Source organism: Mesoplodon bidens, assembly GCF_964165515.1.
Source record: "Mesoplodon bidens genome assembly, chromosome: X".
NCBI classification, from domain to species: Eukaryota; Metazoa; Chordata; class Mammalia; order Artiodactyla; family Ziphiidae; genus Mesoplodon; species Mesoplodon bidens.
The window spans coordinates 25,938,802-25,957,705 of NC_138163.1; the positions used below are offsets into that span (position 1 = coordinate 25,938,802).

At 42.7% G+C, this 18,904-nt stretch overlaps 1 protein-coding gene across 2 annotated transcripts in view; it reads left to right on the forward strand.

The window, feature by feature from the left end:
* GPC4 (glypican 4) overlaps positions 1 to 14,814 on the forward strand; it is a 110,655-nt gene extending 95,841 nt beyond the window's left edge. The window contains exons 4-9 of one of the 2 annotated variants that reach the window (XM_081221367.1): positions 5,173 to 5,338; positions 10,318 to 10,448; positions 10,541 to 10,687; positions 11,279 to 11,415; positions 12,077 to 12,252; positions 12,359 to 14,814. In XM_081221367.1, the coding sequence (XP_081077493.1) occupies positions 5,173 to 5,338; positions 10,318 to 10,448; positions 10,541 to 10,687; positions 11,279 to 11,415; positions 12,077 to 12,252; positions 12,359 to 12,561 (960 nt within the window). In that variant the 3' untranslated portion in view covers positions 12,562 to 14,814. The remainder of the gene's footprint in view (positions 1 to 5,172; positions 5,339 to 10,317; positions 10,449 to 10,540; positions 10,688 to 11,278; positions 11,416 to 12,076; positions 12,253 to 12,358) is intronic. The other variant, XM_081221368.1, reaches the window with a different exon arrangement.
* Positions 14,815 to 18,904: the final 4,090 nt, after the last annotated feature.

Below are 18,904 nucleotides of genomic sequence, written 5' to 3' on the forward strand. Positions count from 1 at the left end.
CCCAAAGTAAACAAATCAAGCCATCTCATTCTTCTGTAATTAATGTCAAAACCTTTTTCTTGTATAAATAATATGCCACGTTCTAGTAGAAATTGATCATCTCTGCTACATTTAGCTGCAAGTTTTTCAAACTGTTAAAACTTTGGCAAAATATATAGTTTCCTGTTTTGTTCCAGTAACCTCTTTGCTCTTCATGTCCAGCAGTGTTTACTTGAGCTTTTGAGTTCTTTGTGTCTACCTCTGAATATTTTTTTTCTCATCCCTGTAGCATCTTGAACCATTGTAAGGATGTAGCATTGAGTGCATAAGTCATTATTAAAAAATCTGTCATCTCATCCATAGTTGTCCAGTCAGATATTGTTCCATGTGGAACAGTTGCATCCTAACTTGCCCATCAACATAAAAACTGATTCATCTGGTCAATAAATTTGAAACCTGCAAATTCTCACTAGAAAATATCCAACCCCAGAGCTGAGGTATTCGCTGTGTGTGGATACCCTTTGTTAGATCTGGGAGCTATGCAGAAGGACCAGCCCCATGTGCTGCCCTTAAGGTTCCGATAGTCTGGCACTCAAAAGATATACATCAAGGAAATTGAGTGTACCTGCTCTAGGACAAAACTGCCCCAGTTCAAATCTTGGCCATCTACTGGAAGATGTTGTATTTGTCCCTTAACCTCTTTGGGCCTCTGCTTCCTCATCTGTGAAATGAAATAATAATACTCATCTCCTATGATTATTTTGAAGCTTAAATGATTTAATACATATAAAGTACTTAGAATGGAGCCTGGCACATAGTAAGTACTCTATATCATAAAGCAATAAAGTCCAATAAAAGCTATCAGTAGAAAATTAATTCTGACATCGAACAGAATATTTTTCTCTTCAGTATTAACATCATGACCTTCATGATCATGAAACCATAGAAACTGAATAAGCATATTCTGAGACCATTAACCCATTCTTTATGTCAGTGGTTCAAAGGAGGAAGGGAGGAGTGTACAGTTTTCCTTTTCCTGTTCTTTCTAAATATCATTTTGAGAAATAACTATTGAATTGCTAAGTGAGGTCTGAAAAATCTGACTTTTATAAAAGCAACCATAATTAACCCCTACCCGACTCCTCCCCCAGCCCCAAGGATTCTGGAAGTCACATCTGGGCTCAACAGACCCTTCTAAATAAAAGGAAAACATGAAACGTTAGTCAAGACCTGTGACCCAAAGGAGTAATCAGATTGATCATTTTAAGTGGCACGGCATGCCATAGAGAATCAGTACGTAAGTGAGGATTAAAGGAAGATCTTAGACTATGGTTACCCATTTTGTTAATCCCCATTGTGGCATGATCTACCACTGAGTCTTGGGTCTTCTGGTGTAAATTATTTCAGTAAGTAAGTTATTTGGGGACTTGAGAGAAGTGATTGATTTTGAGTGTTACAAGGGAGTAGAATGTGAGTGAAGTTGAGTTTATATTCAAAATTATTAAATCCCCAGAACACAGTATGACTTAGTGTACTATTATATCTGCTTATGAGTCTACTATTATATCTGTTTTCGGGTGAAAGGTTTGCCCTTGGCATGGTGGAGAGACCATTGAGAGCTTGTAATGGAGCATCCTTGAGGGCCATCACTGGATCAAGGAAATGCTACATTTTGCCAGAAACTCCACAGGAGAATTTAAATTGAAGTACTGTATACTATTAGGCTTTTTCTTCCCAGTGCAATAGTATTCCTTTGGCTTGTTGACCAACCTACATTGCTCTTTACCGAGAAGCCATAGACAATTCCAAAAGAGAGACAGCCATTTTGTTTGTCCACTGGGGTAGTCCAGAGTCAGAAAGGAGAGCTGGTCCTTAGTACTCTGTGTTCACCATCCTGAACTTGGTCAGGTCAGTAAGAATGGGGACCCAAGACCTGGGGGGTAGTCTCATCACTTCTTCCAGGGGAGTGAGCATTGCAGGGGACCCCTATTTCTTTAGTTCTCATGACTGTTTTAAAAACCTTTGTCTTTCTACTTTATCCCACACAAGGGGTTTATTTCCCAGGTTCTGAATTCCCTTCATGTAAAAAACAGTGCATGGTAGTCTGATTAGTGGTTGTGAGACAAAAGACAGAATTTCTCTAACTTTGGTATTTCATATGTCCTTTCTCATCCCAGTTTTCTTATAACTTCCCCAGTTCTGGTATTATTTAGTGTTTCCATAGCATGTTATAGCTGAGTTCCTTGTGATCATTTTTAGTAGTTACACAACAAATCATGTGCAGAACATGAGCCAGTACTTAGCCAAAGAATGAAATGGAGAAACTCTGCCAAACCCAGCTTCATAATCTTCCTTTAATAAAACTCTACTGTGTCATTTGGTTTGGTCTCTCTTTTAAAACTTGAGGCTCCATCAACCTATTTTAGGATACTCCTGTAAGGCCTACTGCATAAATGATTTGACTTACAGTTGAACCAAGGATGTAGTGAACCCCATCCTAGAGTTAAAAAAGAGAAATAAAGGGAAAGGACTTCTTTGGCCAAAAGTGTTTCTCGAGCACAATTGTGGAGTTTTAAATTTTTGTTTATTTCCAAAAGGTCTACACCATTTGGAAATTTCTTTGCGTTTTCTAGGACAGGTCTCATAGTCTAAAAATTCCTACTTGCCTTGCTACCTAATCACAAATGCATTCCAGAATAATCCCTGGCACATAGTAGGTGCTCAGTAACTGCTTGTTGACATGTTAACTTTTTACATTGTTTTCTCGCACAAGTCCATTGTTTCCTGAGAAGCATCATAATCAAAAAATGCCATGCACTAACCTGGATTTCACAGACATTTTCATAATAACTCTTTACCTCTCCAAAATCCAGCCATTTTGGCAATCTCAGCAATGTGGAACCTAATTTAAGATAAAGCAGAAATCTGCCGATGCTTAAGATTCAAGTTTCATATATTCAGTTTAAAGAGGCAGGGACACATGATATATGTGGGAAATCATTCCAGTGTTTGCTAAGGTGCAGTGCTAGAGTCATATACAGTGAGGTGGCTGCCCACAAGTCACTTATTCTCTTTGGCTTTGGTTTTCTCATCCCTCAAATGTGAGAGCTGTACTCAGTGATCTCTAGGGCCCCTTCCAACTTCTATGATTGTCTGGCCACCTCCTCTCTCCAGGCCTGTTTGTTCCTCTGTCCAGTGAGGGGGTGGGAAAGTATCAAAGTCCTAACTCTCTGTGACTTTAAAGGCATGCTCTTGTTGCTATCCAGGAAACCTAGCTATCCAGATTGGCTATTCCTCCAGGGTATTGGTTAGCCGAGATTTTACTGTCCGTTAATACATAGTTAAAAGGACTAATTCACTGCCTAGGAAAACATTTGGCACTGGTTAAAACTGTGGAAAAGTCCTAATTGTTCGCAGGGAACCTTGACTTCTGTGTATACAACTACCGTCTTGTTGGATGTTCCTCCCCCTTTTAGGCTAGAGTTCTGTTTGAGATAAGAGGGTGTGTGTGTGTACATCAGATAGGAGCCTAACAGTGTGAAGTTTTTCTTCTGATGGTGCTAATCCCCCATTCCTGTCCCTAAGGCTACTGTTGATAAGTGGTATCCAAAGTTATGCTCCAGAGCAGGTGAAGTGCACTGCTGGACTGCCCTGCATCCCAGCATCTGTTCCCTGCGGTGGTATCTGCTTTCAGAAGCCTCTGTTTGCAGAGCTGGTTGGTACTGATAGAGAGGAATGCACTAATCCTCTGATATTGACTCCAAAAAGGGAGGGTGGGGCAGAGAGAATGAGAACACAGGAACTCTTGGGGAGCTGCCAGCTTGTGATCCTGGCCATGATCCTTTCTAAGCATTGATGGAAATGAGTGACAGGATGGGATCGGCTCTTCTATGCCCAAGACAATTGCGCCCTATAGAAGTGCAATTGAAAGGTGAAACAATTGAAGAAAGATGAAACCAAGTCTCGTTTCTCTACAGAGGACGCCTAGCCCAATCTGTCTTCGGTGCCGCCTTCATCCTTGCCTCTTCCCTTGCTCATGAACTTTCAGTAGCTCCCTGTGTCCTGCCATATGGTGTCTTGATTTCTGCCTGGTTTTCAATCCCCTTTACTGTCTGGTCACATACACAGCCCTTCCTGTACTCAGCCAACCTTATTTCCCATAGTTCCTCAACCCCGTTCTAAGATTCCATGGTCTGCTCAGTACCATGTATGCTTTGGTTCATTTCATTCTTCCTAACTGCGATGTTCTCCTTTCATTTGATCATTGAAATCCAACCTCTTCTGATTAGCAGATGCAAACTATTATATGTGGGATGGATAAACAACAGGATCCTACTGTACAGCACAGGGAACTATATTCAATGTCCTATGATAAACCATAATGGAAAAGAATAGGAAAAAATATAAATATGAGTCACTTTGCTGTACAGCAGAAATTAAACACATTGTAAATCAACTCTACTTCAATAAAAATTTTGAAAATAAATAAATAAATCCAACCCCTTCTTCAGAATTTAACTGAAGTCCCACCTCTTCATTAAGTGTTCCCTGAGCACTCTGTGCTGTACTGCTCCCAAGCCTTGAACGGCCTTCACAGAACCCCAGGTTCAAATTTATTCATATTCTTCCCTGTAGGATACATTAATTTTGCCTTCTGTGCAGCTTTTGGCACAGAAGGGAGTACACACGAGGTACCCTTCTAAACGTTGACTGGGGGCTTACGTTTGAAAGGGCAGTCTTGTAGTCAATGTGTCTGAAGAGAAGATGTGCTTGAGTTCCAGTCTGGCAAGGCAAACACAGTGATGGGAGAGGCCACAGCTGGCCATGGATGGCGGACAGGTAAAGACCACCTCTACTACTGCGTCTATGGCGATCCTGGAAATTTATTCGTAAAAGGACTTTGAAATCATCGAGCCATTTAAAATGGGTGTGAGGAGTTGAGTGTGTGTGTGATATGCAACTTTGTTGTTTAAGGTAATTCAGTGTTCATCCCTACCTCCACCTTCTTCCCAGCATACCCCTTTTCTTTATCTAATTTTGCTCTTCAGGAAGCAAGCCAGGCCTGCTAAATGTGACCCATCACGACTCATTCTTAAGGGAAGTTCATGGCCAAGCCTTCAAAGTCAACTTGATAGACTTGCAAGTGCTGTGTCTATCTTTGCCCCACCGTTGTCTTTTTCTTCTCCCAATTAGGTAAATCCCACAGCCCAGTGTACCCATGCCCTGTTGAAGATGATCTACTGCTCCCACTGCCAAGGTCTCGTGACTGTGAAACCCTGTTACAACTACTGCTCCAACATCATGAGAGGTTGTTTGGCCAACCAAGGGGATCTTGATTTCGAGTGGAACAATTTCATAGGTGAGCAGACAATTAATGTATTTCTGTTGCTATTGATTGCTAAGCTTCTGGCCACAAGGAATGTTTTATTTATTTTTTAATTTTAATTTTTTTTGGCCATGCCACATGGCTTGCGGGATCTTAGTTCCCCGACCAGGGATTGAACCCAGGCCCTGGCAATGAAAGCGCAGAGTCCTAACCACCGGACTGCCAGGGAATTCCCCAAGGAATGTTTTAATTGTCAGCGATAAATTTCTGTTCGTTATGTAGTGTTTGCCAGAGTTCTAACTGTACTCAAAGTTCACACTACTCTACAGGTAAATGTTCCCTTGAACTAATGGTGGCATTTCTGAAGACATTAGACAGACATTAGACACAGCGAATACCAAGTTTTAATAACAAGAAAGTGATTTTTTGACATTTTCCCCCTAAAGGTCAGTTTTAGTTCTGCATCATAGGCTGGTATCCATGTAAATGCTGGAGTACAGCCATCACTGAGCTGTGAAAGCGGCTTTTCAAATGTTATATTTGTTACATTGCAACCAAATCTTCTGCAAACGGCCAGATACCCACTGGGTATTTGGATCAGGTGCAATCTGATTGTGGAAATTTAAGGGTTATGTTTCTGTAGAGATTTAACAATCACAGACTGCTCTGGTGAGAATGGAAGGACTTTTGTCCTGATAATTTTAGAGGTCAGTGTTCTCGTCTACACCTAAAACTTAGAAAACCATTACTGGGAACCCAGACAGCAATGGAAATAAAGTGGCCTGTTTCTAAGAACGTTAATTATGATTTGTGGGAAAGGACAAAATATGGATGATTGAAATATCCAGTCATCGACTCCCTCGATGCCTGCTTAATGCATATGGGAATCCCGGAATGTTAGTGGTGGTTGTTGAAGCTGCTAGTGGTGGGGCTTCACCCACATACTATCAGCACCCCAAAACAAACTCAGGTTTTTCTCCCAGTCACATTTACATAATTGTAGAATTTGAGTGTCTTTTTAAGCACCTATTTTTCACTTATTTGTCCACATCATGGGAACACGTATGCAATTTGCTGAGGGTTTTGGGGGGGAGGGGAATGCGGGGATTGGAGCCGGGGAATGCTGTTTAGTCTGCATGAGAGCTGATTACCATATTAACTCTGAAAGTGCATCAATAAATTGGCTCCAACAGATTCTTGAGAACACTGACACAAGGGGGAAAAAAAAGATGTGAATATTAAACGCTTCAGCACAATTGTAGCCTAAATAGCTCAAAGCTAGAAGACCTGAAAAAATCTTCCACACACAGAAAAGCAGAATCCCATGAAAGGGAAGGCATGAGACCAGCCAACACACACACGCACAAATGGCACATCATGCCCAGAAAGAAGCCATGGGAGAAATTGTTGCTGGAAAATATTTCCCATGGAAATAAAAGCCCATGGCATTTCTAGATCTAAAGTTGAAAGTTTTTTCTTTCTCTCTTTTTTAATCCCACTCTCACCCCCACCCCAAATGTCAAGTTTGCAGCTCACTTTTGCTAAACTCATTTTTAGAAAACAAGATGGTTTGCCTTTTCGCTTTCCCCTGTAACATCTAATGAACTAGTTCCCTGGGCAGAGCTGTAGCATTTGCTATACAGTAGCAAAAATATCTGGTGACAGTGATCTAGTTTGGGTAACTTTTCTACAGGCACATCAGGAATGAAGTACACTATTCTGTTCTTCTAATGTGTCTGACAGAAACTATAACTCAGAAACTCGTCTTAAAATACAAATTCTTCTACATATTTTTTCCAAGAGTCTGCAGGTCCATATCAAAACCATACTTTGGCTTGCTTAATTAACGTCTTCAACCAGGTACTCTAAATCCAGGAGGACATCCCTTGCTGCCCCTATTCTTGCTGTGTGTTTTACAAATTACATTTGTTATCTTTGATGAAACAAAAATTCAACCCAAGTGGAAATTGGTAGGATTTCAGAATCAATTTTCTGCAGTTATTTTAAATGATACTTTCTGGAGGGTGGAAGAATATAATTATATCTAAACTTCATTTTAATGGGTGTTTTATTATTTATTTCTAATAAGCTGATATAAAAGGCCAGGAGTAATAGACATTGTTAATCTCCAGTGCTTTTTCGTGGATTTTCACAAGGGTTTAATTAATTTGCTCTGTGGTTATAGAATTCAGTCCCAATTTACATACCTTTGCCATAAGTTCTTTTTCTTTTTTCTTTGCAAGGAATTTTCCCCCCTTAACATGACTGCAGTTAATGAATGGGCAAGGGCTTGTTCCCCCCCACTTCTTTAAATCAGATGTTGGGGTTAAGTCAGGAAACTGCCTTTTGTTCATCCAGTCAGGTCGCGAGGCTGAAGATTGGGTTTCTGATTATCGGTGGCACAGTGCAAGAGGAATCGCTTTCCCTAGTGAGAAGGGGCTGCTTTGTTGCCCGGGTGGCGGGGGGAGTGTCCTGAGCACTAAAATCCTGCAGTTGGACTAGACCCTTTGAAGAGACTAAGGATGAGTTTTCCAGCTCTGCCTTCTTGCTGCCGAGCCTTCCTGTCCCTCTCTTGAACTGTACCTATTAAACTGTCGTCCACCTTTATCAAGGTGGATCCGAATAGTCAGAACACCTTGGACTTGGCTTCGTAAGAGGTTGGTTACAGGAAACCTTCTTTTTGAAAAATACTCCCACTACCACCACGACCACGAAAGTCAGTTTCTGGGGAATCATAAATTACGGGTAGGTGCAACTTGCTCTCCGTCATATACTGCCGTCGTGGTAACATTCATTTGACTCCTAGCCACCCTTATGAATGTGACATGTCTGCTGCCACTGGGAATTTAGTATGATGGGGTCGGGATTGCCAGCTGGGACATCAGCCAGTTCCTGGCAAGAGGCAGGAGCCAGTCAGATACCCCGCAAAGGGAGACCTGCAGCCTAGATCCATCAGAAGCAGCAACACTGGACCAGCCACTGTGGGACTCGCCTTGGGGCTTCTCATCAGGGTCGTCCGCTTCTATGGAGGTGCCCAGTGGATAGCCAGGCAGGACTTGCCCTGGGGCTGAGGGGCGGCTTTGGCTCCCGGGCTGCAGCCTCCAGGCAGACCACAGCCTCACTCGCATTCTTCAGTCGCGGGACACGCAACGCCACGGCACCGCCACGACAAGGACCTGGCCCCTCTCCCTTCCCAGGCCCTTGTGCACGGCCGGCTGGCCTGGAGTTGACAAAGACACCAAACAGCCAGGAGAATTGGGGTTTATGCTCCCTTTCACAAACACACGAACACGTTCATGATCTGGCCTTTCCTTCCCACTAGGGAAATAAGTAGTGACGAGGTGCGCCATTTCCTTCCTGTTGAAACCTCTGTGTTTGAGATGTTTATGGTCTGTCCCTTCATAATATTTTTCTCTGGAGCCAGCAACTCCTTCTCGGCTCCGAAGGCACGTGCCCTCTGGACGTGGCAGCCCTGATGCTTCGACAATGATGAACACGTTTAGGTTGTGCTCCACTTGTTTACAAAAGTCCCCTTTTGCTAGCACATCAAACGCATTTTTCCTCTCCTCGAGCACAATGGTATATTCATGCTGGCAGCCTTTCCTTAGAGGTTGGAAGTGTCCGTTTATCGGCGCTTACCACAATGCAACCTGAAACTTCATTTGTTATGACTTTCAAAAAAAATTGCATTGCACGGACATCTATCCGTGGTTTGTGACATCGGAACTGTAGTTGAAAGAAATGAGCCCGTGCTTTAAAATGTTGGGTTGCATTTGTTCTCGGGAGAAGGTGAAAGGTCGCTGACCAGATTTGGGTTCACTGATCTGCTGATGCCAGAACTCCTTTCCATCAGCGAGCTTAGGTAGAAGTTCAGCTGTGGCCTGCACTTTGAGAGAGACACACCATCTTCTAGAAACTCGCCCTTCTTTCTGGCAGCTGTCCTTGGACTACCTGAAGGCTGTGAAGAATGTGAGCCTAACTCTCCTTTAAGGGGAAAGAACAAGTTTAAAAGTTCACTGCTTGTCATGAATGAGGCATCCTTTTTCTCATTTGGAGATTACCTTTCCAATTTCTTCTAATTTTACACAATAAGTATCAGGGAAAAATACTAAATCGCATAATCCCAAGAACCATGGATGACAAGAAAACCCAAACAGCGCTTTTCATTTAAGAGATTCAGTGTGTCCTAAAAAATTCTAGACTCCTCCAAAATGTAAAAGTGGTTTCCAGAGTAATTAGTGAAGACTCATATTGTGAACACATGGATTTTGTGCCCTGTCTTGGGTTGTCTTTTCATTTGAATAAAAAGAGGTACACGGCTTCCCTGGTGGTGCAGTGGTTGAGAGTCCGCCTGCCGATGCAGGGGACACGGGTTCGTGCCCCGGTCTGGGAAGATCCCACATGCTGCGGAGTGGCTGGGCCCGTGAGCCATGGCCGCTGAGCCTGTGCGTCCGGAGCCTGTGCTCCGCAATGGGAGAGGCCACAGCAGTGAGAGGCCCGCGTATCGCAAAAAAAAAAAAAAGAAAGAAAAGAATTGGTGTGCCAGTATGCGAACTGATTTATGTTTTTCACTCTTGTAAATGGAACATGAAATGACAAGAAACGTGGAGGTCTCTGGGAGAACTGGCATGTTATTCTGCTTCCAGCCTTAGGTTTGTCAGCTGGGAGCTAGCTCAGAGCCGTACAACGACAGTCACTGACACATGGAGGGATGAATAATCAGTGCATTAGAAGGTTCCCGATTGGGTTTCCTTGCTGTGGAATAAAGCCTTCATCTGGTCACTTCACACTCTAGAGAGCTAGTGGTACATGCTGACTGAATGAAGTTCTGTGTCATAGAAATAGATCTAAAAGCATGAATTAATGATGATCATGCCTCTCCCTGCCTCCCGCCCCCCCAGCACCATCCCCCAAGGGAAACAAAGACAGTAAAATAATCAGACTGATCACTCAAGGCCAAGCTAATGATTTCCTTTGTATGCTGTGTTGTTCTGCCCCAAACCTCATGTTAGATGCTATGCTGATGGTGGCCGAGAGGTTAGAGGGTCCTTTCAACATTGAATCGGTCATGGATCCCATCGATGTGAAGATTTCGGATGCTATTATGAACATGCAGGAGAACAGCGTGCAGGTGTCTCAGAAGGTAAGGAAGGCCGGGTCCTGCAAAGGAGAGGAAGGCATCGCTCCAGCCTGCGATGTCACTTCCATCACGTGACCACACTTATGCCAATACAGGTTTTCCAGGGATGTGGACCCCCTAAGCCTCTCCCAGCTGGTCGGATTTCCCGTTCCATCTCTGAAAGTGCCTTCAGTGCCCGCTTCAGACCCTTTCACCCCGAGGAGCGCCCAACCACAGCAGCTGGCACTAGTTTGGACCGACTGGTGAGCACTTTGGCAGGAATGGCCGTGTTTAATGCCAAAGAACTGAAAACATGTGCTCAAAATGCATCTTTATTTGGGACGCTTCCAACTGTTGGGTCTTTTCAAGTGAAAGTTTTCCAGAAACTTGCACAGGGATGTCAGTGAATCTGCCTCTTTGATTCCCTAGCTCAGAAATTTCATCCGTAGGCTAACAAGTGGGGTGCGCTGAGGCATATCTGAACACCTGCCTTTTGTTTCACAGTGTGGGTAGTAACACATAGGCTGGATCCTGAGTTATAAAAGCCTGCGAGAAGAGACTGTGTCTTATCAGTGTATCTCTGGGGTGTGAGAGCCGGTGGGCCTCAGATGGCGGTCCTGATGTAGAGTGAGAATGGACTGTGGATCTAGGCACTAGGCAACATTTTTTTCACAGAGCTTCTATTTCACCTGTTAATTCTTTGGGTGATTTTATACATTTTACGTATCAGTGTGATCTGCATTTTTCTCTCCTGATTACAGAGAGACTCTGGAGATACTTTGATGAAAAAGGCACATGTGTAGGTGGTTTTGGGGTTTTACAGAGGTCTCTTTTTCTCTCTCTCTCTTAATGAGGTTACTGATGTCAAGGAGAAACTGAAACAGGCCAAGAAGTTCTGGTCCTCTCTTCCTGGTAACGTGTGCAACGATGAGAGGATGGCTGCAGGGAACGGCAATGAGGATGACTGCTGGAATGGAAAAGGCAAAAGCAGGTTAGCCTCCCTCGAACGGGTGTGCAAGCTCTCCCTTCCTAGATGCCCGGAGACCTTTCAGAGAAGGTTTGCTCAGTTGTTTAGTCGAGGCAGCATGAAGCATTTCACAAGTAGGTAGCAACAACATGGAAGGCTTCTAGACATTCTTAGGAATTGGCTCTGCTGAAGAAGTGTCGGGAAGGCCCCCAGCTACTTGCAAAGAGTTCTGGGGCAAAGGTTTGTGACAGTGGTTATAAGCTGGTGTTACAGCTGCAATGAGGGATTGAGCTGTTTTAATAGTGTCATTATTTTTAATGTTTTATACCTGTGGTCCTGTGCTCGATGGCCTGGCCTCATAAAGTACCAGTTCTCCGAAGGTCTCATTCTCTTACTTGATGATGCTCTGTGTCCCTCCCCTACATACTCAGTAAGTTAGACAAGTACCTACTTCACTCTGACCCACCAACCTCCCCGAAATGGGTAGTTTTCAAAAAGGTCACAGTCAGATTGGAGAAACATAATGTATACCCAGGAAAAGGAGAGATTCGAGTTATTCGAAAGGCAAGCACTTGCATTTCATTGCACTCAGTGGAAAATACTAGAGCCTAGGCAAGAATCTTTGACTATCTTCTGTAACTTTTTGTTTTACTGATCATGTGAATGGGGTCATTCCTCATTGCAGGTACCTGTTTGCAGTGACAGGAAATGGATTAGCCAACCAGGGCAATAATCCGGAGGTCCAGGTTGACACCAGCAAACCGGACATACTTATCCTTCGTCAAATCATGGCTCTTCGAGTTATGACCAGTAAAATGAAGAATGCTTATAATGGGAATGATGTGGACTTCTTTGATATCAGTAAGCATTTGTGCTTCTAAAGGACAAATTGTTGTATACCTTGTGATGAGAAGCAGCAGAGTGAAATCTCTATTCCATTGTTTGTTTGTTTGTTTCTCAAAAATAGGTGATGAAAGCAGTGGAGAAGGAAGTGGAAGTGGATGTGAGTATCAGCAGTGCCCTTCGGAGTTTGAGTATAACGCAACTGACCACTCTGGGAAGAGTGTCAGTGATAAAGCCAGCAGCGCTGGGGTCCCCGCTGGGGCCCGGCCCTACCTCCTCACTGTCTTCTGCATCTTGTCCCTGGTTATGCAGGGAGAATGGAGATAATTCTCAACCTTAGAGAAAAAGTGTTCTTCATCAAAAAGTTAAAAAGGCACCGGTTATCACTTTTATACCATCCTAGTGACTTTGCTTTTTAAATGAATGGACAACAATGTACAGTTTTTACTATGTGGCCACTGGTTTAAAAGATGCTGACTTTGTTTTTTCATTCAGTTTTGTGGGAAAAGGGGACTTGTACGTAAGGTCGGTCCTGCTTCCTCAGAATCATGTTAAATGTGGCTAACAGTGTAGGTACAGAACTGTAGTTAGTTGTGCATTTGTGATTTTTATCACTGTTTGTTTGTTTTTTGTTTTGTTTTGTTTGTGGGGTTTTTTTTCTTCTTCAATACGGTCTCACCTTGTTTCTTACAAGAAAACCAGGGTCCTTTCTTGGCATGTAACATGTACGTATTTCTGAAATATTAAATAGCTGTACAGAAGCAGGTTTTATTTATCATGTTATCTTATTAAAAGAAAAAGCCCAACAAGCAGTAAAATTGCCATTTATCCCTGTTGTTTTTAGTTGCCTTATCTGGAGAGAAGAGGAGGTCCTTTTTTAAAATTTTTATTAAGTTAGGACAGAATGTGAAGGTGCAAGGGGGGCTTCTGAGTCACTTGTCAGGTTGTATTCAAACATCAATACAAGAAGAAGGTTCTACTTCATTTATAGCTGGTGACTGGAAGAGACTGCAGACTACCCATTTTGGTTGAGTTGGATTGTATAAACTAAGATCACAGGTCCATTTCTTGAAGCCGCTTATACTTAAAGTGTAGTCCATCTAGAAGATTCCTGACGCATTCTCCCTCGAAAGATATAAGGCATGCAGGATATCCTAGTTATCACCTGTTCACACTTAGTTTGGGGGTGGGTTTGGTTTGGTTTGGTTTTTTTATCCAGGCAAGTTAGCACGCCCACTGTTTGCTGGTCTTCGTGTCCACGTTTGACCTTCCTTGAATTGTTATCCCAACGATCTCATTTGGTCCTTCTTGTTGCAGATTTCAACCCTGGTCATATAGAGGGAGCTGTCTGGGGGCTAGCCAGAACTGGGGTACAGCCTGGGCTCAGGGAGTAACTATCAACACTCAAGCAAAGTTTTCGTCCGAGCAGGTGTATTTGCATTTGTTTTGGGATCCCAGGTTTTGTTTTTTTTTTAAGAGATTTAAGGCGTCTTATTTGAGTCTTTTTCTCTCCCAGCCCCGTCTGATCGGAAAGGCAAGGGTCTTGCCATGCATGGTTCACAGCTGTGTGCTACCCTATCAGCCAAGTAGCCCACTTGGGGGAGATCTGAGTGTCCAGATTGTTTTGCATGTGTTGTCAGGATTTGGCGGGGGGGGGGGGCGGGGAAGGAGTCGGAGTAGGTAGAGCTGAGAAGACCACATCTTAGTGGTGACATTTAGCCACTCGGGTGAATGGGCAAAGGCCATTATCTCTTGTCCCAGGCCAAAGAGTAAGTAAGCACTGCCTTGGCCCCTTTGGAGCCCTTTCTTTCCTTGAGTCCTTACCAAATGACAGCCCATAAAGCTATGAGAATGTAACAAAACCACGTTAAAAAGAGTTCCCAGAAGTCTTCAGAAAGAATCACGCTCTGCAAGTCTCTTCCTGCTTCAGACAGCCATTAAGATCCCAGCCAATTCCACGGAAGCTGAAACCCACAGAGGTTGTTTGTGTTATTGTTTAATCTTCAGTTATAAGAGTAATTCTCTATTTTTATATTGAAACATAATTACTTGATAGCTCAGGGTCTACATTTCCTTCAACTTTTTACACCAAATTCTGTAGAATGGACAAAATGGAATATTGGGGGCTGTTGTCAACAGAGGCTTAATTTTATTAGAAGTAGCCAGTTATTTATTAAAGCATGATGTTAATAAAATAGGCATATTCTGGCTGGTGTGTATAAGTGTTTTGTTCTTTTGTTTTTTAAACAAATCACAGAAGACATAAAATTGAAAAGGCCCTCCATTTATGTATGAGGAAAAATTGATTGTAAATAGCTAAGCTGCCTTGTGAGAACTTGGAAAATGTGCTGATACTTAGTAACTACCTCAGTTGTGAGGAATTTCCTTTATAGCTTAGACTGCTATTATTTTTACTTGGTAGAAATGAATCTGGTCTCCAAAATGTGGCTCAAAGAGTTATCCCCATAGACCTTGTTAGATCGTTTTTTAATTTAAAACCTTGAACTCTGCCCAGCTGTTTTCTTTCAGTCAAGTTCTCGAAACCAATAACATTTTCCGAATTAAATATTCTTGAAGGTTCTTCTGGAGTCTAACTGATTTGTTTTCTTTCTTTGCATTTTTTTTTCCCTGTTACTCTGTTATTATTTAAATTGTCTCTTGCTTTTGAACTTGAATATGAAATAAACAAATCCTAGACTTTTCCACTCAGGTCTGACTGGATAACTCTTGGCTTCTAACCAGCTGGCAGGCTCACACCCCCACACCCTCCCCAAAAGAGGAATAAAGGCAAGTTGAATATTTTAAAACCTAAGAGTTCAGCATATGAGGTAGAAGAAAAGCTTTGTGAGGAGACCTTGCTTTTCCAAAGCCTCAGTTAATAACACGTGAAGGGTTCGTGCTTTACAAAGTCATTTCTCATCTGTACCTTAAGAAACAACATTTTACGACACTTAGATTTGTACTTCATTTCAAAAAGTCAGTAATTAGCACCTATGATTTTGATAAAACCATACAAACAATTGGCTTAAATTTTTGAACTTTAGTTCCTGAGTGTTAGAAACCTAATAGTTTGCAGGTAATTTTTTACGAAAATTAACAGTTAAATTTTTGAAGTAAAATTTATCACGTGATGACAGAACCACAATAAAAATACGTATAGATGGTGCTACACAAAATTCTACTTGCCCTTCTGTGTTGGCAGACTATGTCCATTTGAATAGCTAAAAGGTAGTATGTTAATAACTGTATCTACTATAGGAAGCCTCTGTGTGTGTGTGTGCGTGTGCACGCGAACATGCGTATGTGCACGTGTGTGTGTATGTGTGTGCACTCACTCTCAAGCAAATACTAGACTACCAAATACTTTCTTTTTTGAAATAAAAAAGCACTGAGAAGTTTCCTCCAACTTAGGGCTTACTGGGAAAAATATAATTCGGCATTCCGTGATACATTATACTATAGAAATTCAGTTTCCACTTTTAAACTCCTAATTATTTTCTTCTAAAAATCCTTTTTATATATGTGAAAAATACCTGAAACACAACCTGGTAATATAGGAGTTTCGAGTCCATCAGTAAGGCAAATGCCATATAATATTTGCTTGTCTAATTTAGTTTTTACGTAGGTAATATATAGACAGGGTTTAAAAACCAAAACATGTACTATAAAGGTGCAAAGCGCAAGTTTCTGTCCTGTTCCTGCATCCATCTGCCCAGTTACCTCCCACACGTTAGATAAACTTATTAGTTGTTTAATATATCTTCTCTCAAAGTTCCTTTATACAAATAGAAGCAAATATGAATAGATTTTTCTTTTTTGCCTCTTTACATGAAAGGTAGCATATTATACTCAATCATCTCATATTTTTTAGGTTAACTTTCAAAAGTATTGAGGAGGAGTCCCTAAAGATAATGGATTCCTATTCTAAAGGCATGGCTTCTCCGTGCTACTGCAGTTTGGATCTTTAATGCATTTTGGCCCAGATTAATCTAGGTAATTTTTCAAGAAACAAACATGGAATTGACGGGGAGCAGTTTGCCGTTGTAGTGCTATCATCCTGGAGTGCACAATTAGGATGCTCTCTGTGGTTCATTAAGCTTCATTTTTGGCGCTTTATTTCCATATCATCACCAGTGAAGAAGACATTGGCAAAAGTGATTGGGAAGATCCTCTTAGAACACAGCACATTAATACCACTCTTAATGCTTGGAAATGGTTCAGAAATGAAATGTGCCCTGGAATCGACTCATATTTAATAGAATGAAGTACTCTTAATGTTTCCTCACACCCAAATGCCTGGAAGCACCATCAACTGCCACACAGGATGGAGGTGAGAGTGTTAGGAAAATGTGTAACTAGATCGTCTGGGTTACTGCGTGATTTATCTGTCCAGCGGTAGAGGAATCATAAGGATATGCAAATGTCCACATTCAGTTTTCATGTAAGATTAAATTTTTACTCATCAATGTTTGAAGTGATTTCTAAATTCGGAATTAATCAGTAAAAACTACAGAACTCCATTTCTCAGCATGAGTGTCCATGTGTGGAATTAAATGCCATTTTACTCTACTTTTGACATTTTTTTTTTTCTTGCAGTACGTGGGCCTCTCACTGCTGTGGCCCCTCTCCCATTGCAGAGCACAGGTTCCGGACGCGCAGGCCCAGCAGCCATGGCTCACGGGCCCAGCCGCTCCGCGGCACGTGGGATCTTCCCGGACCGGGGCATGAACCCGTGTCCCCTGCATCGGCAGGCAGACTCTCAACCACTGCGCCACCAGGGAAGCCCTTGACATTTCTTAAATGTTAGGAATTCTGAAAAAAAATACAGGATCATTGTAAAGAACAAGGTTTTCATGTGTCAATCCTGTCAGGTTAAAGCTGATGAAAGGTGACAGGTGTGGTTAAAGAATTGAAAAAAACAGCACATGTGTGTTGACCCAACATGCTTTTCTAAAGGTCTTATGGACTTTGATCAAAGTTCTCTGCACTTGTGTTTCTTAGCAGACAGAGTTGGAAGTCCTGTGTGTTTGTGTGTGTATACACACAATCATATCTACACACAGGTGTACTTGTGTATTTTCAAACACTTAATCCCAGTTAGACTCTACCCTGTCACTTATGGGCTGCCCTGCTGGTAGTGGTGTGTGCTTGGGAAATGCACACTATTTTAATAATAGCCTAAGGGAAACATAATTCGGAAGGTAAGTCTCCTGCCGAGAAAAAAAAATATACACACATGCACATATAAAATGCATTCCAGATAGAACTTCTTAGATTTACCACTGCCTGGGGTTTGCTCTGCATCACCATCGACAGCCTCAAGCTGCCTATAACCCACTGTTCTTGGTGACTCACGGCATGGGCAGTTGGTGCCAGGTTGGCCAGAAAGAAATAATCATAGTCAGTGGGTGATTTTCTGAACACGCACTAGGATCTCAGCCCTCTTTCACTACATTTGCCTTTAAAGGTCTTTAGTGCCCCTGCTCTCATGTCTCTCAAGTGTAAGGAAAAATTGTTGTTATCCTGTTGGAGTTCTGAGTACTTTGGAACGAGTTCTGGCAGTAGCAAGGAACAGTTATTTGGGCATGTTTACTGTAAAACGGAAAGTAGTTCCTTGCCGTTAATTCACCTGTAACCTCTCCACTGAGCAGCGAGATGGGATGAACCTGTGTGCCTGGCACAAAAGCTGGGCCACGGCAATGATCTTACATGATCCGGCAGAGTAGAAATCCCTCCATTTTAAAGATGTGTCAAATGACTGGAAGAAGCTGGGTGACTTGTCCAAGGCATGACAGGTAAGAAATGCAAGAACCAGGTCTGGAACCGAGGTTGGTCTGCCACAAAAGCCTGTTTATCTCAAGTGGTATTTTTCCTCTGATTACCCTTTTCCCCTTATTCCACCTCCTTGAATCATCAGGAAGGGGGGCGGGGCTTGTCAGGCTTGCTGCAGGTAGAGCTGTCCTGGTCCGGCGGAAGGGCCAGGGTAAGGGTCATGGCAGACACTGGTTGACTTGGCTGACCCGAGTTCAGGGCGAGGAGTGCAGGACCACCTGGGGACAAATGTTGATGATGCCGAGGTTTTCTTACCGCAGTGGCAGTGGCTGTTTGCTCAGCCCGATTTCAAAACAGAAAGAGCTCGGATGATAGTGCAAGGGGACCTTGTGGTCTCTACTTGCTGGTTCTTAAAGAACTGGGATTAAGTCAAGTGAACCTGTTGGTCCTCTGCAGGACAGCCTCACGTGACCCTGTGTGAATGGGCTCTGGGGGTGCCTGGACAGCTGCCTTGATCCGTTGAGAAGAATACCATGGTTTACGTTGGGAAAATTCACACCTGCTTAATCAGCCGGAGCTTTGTGAGGATAGATGGGATAAATGGGGCCCAGTGAATAATATCTGGGCTTCTTAAAGAGCCCTTGACAAGATTCCACCTTGAAAGTTACACCTGGGTCAGAGATTGGACACAAAGATCTGAGATAACGGGCTGCTCTAGCCTGGGGAGTGTAACAATAGGTTCCTCCTGCTGGGCTGGTCTTAGTTCATCTTAGAAAGGACAACATCTGAAGGCAAAATGTGTGCTTTAGGGTCAAGAGATTTTGACTTGCCATTTCCTACCTCAGACAAGGGCGGAGGGGAGAGAACCCTGGAGCTTTTGTTGGTTGTTTCCTGAACA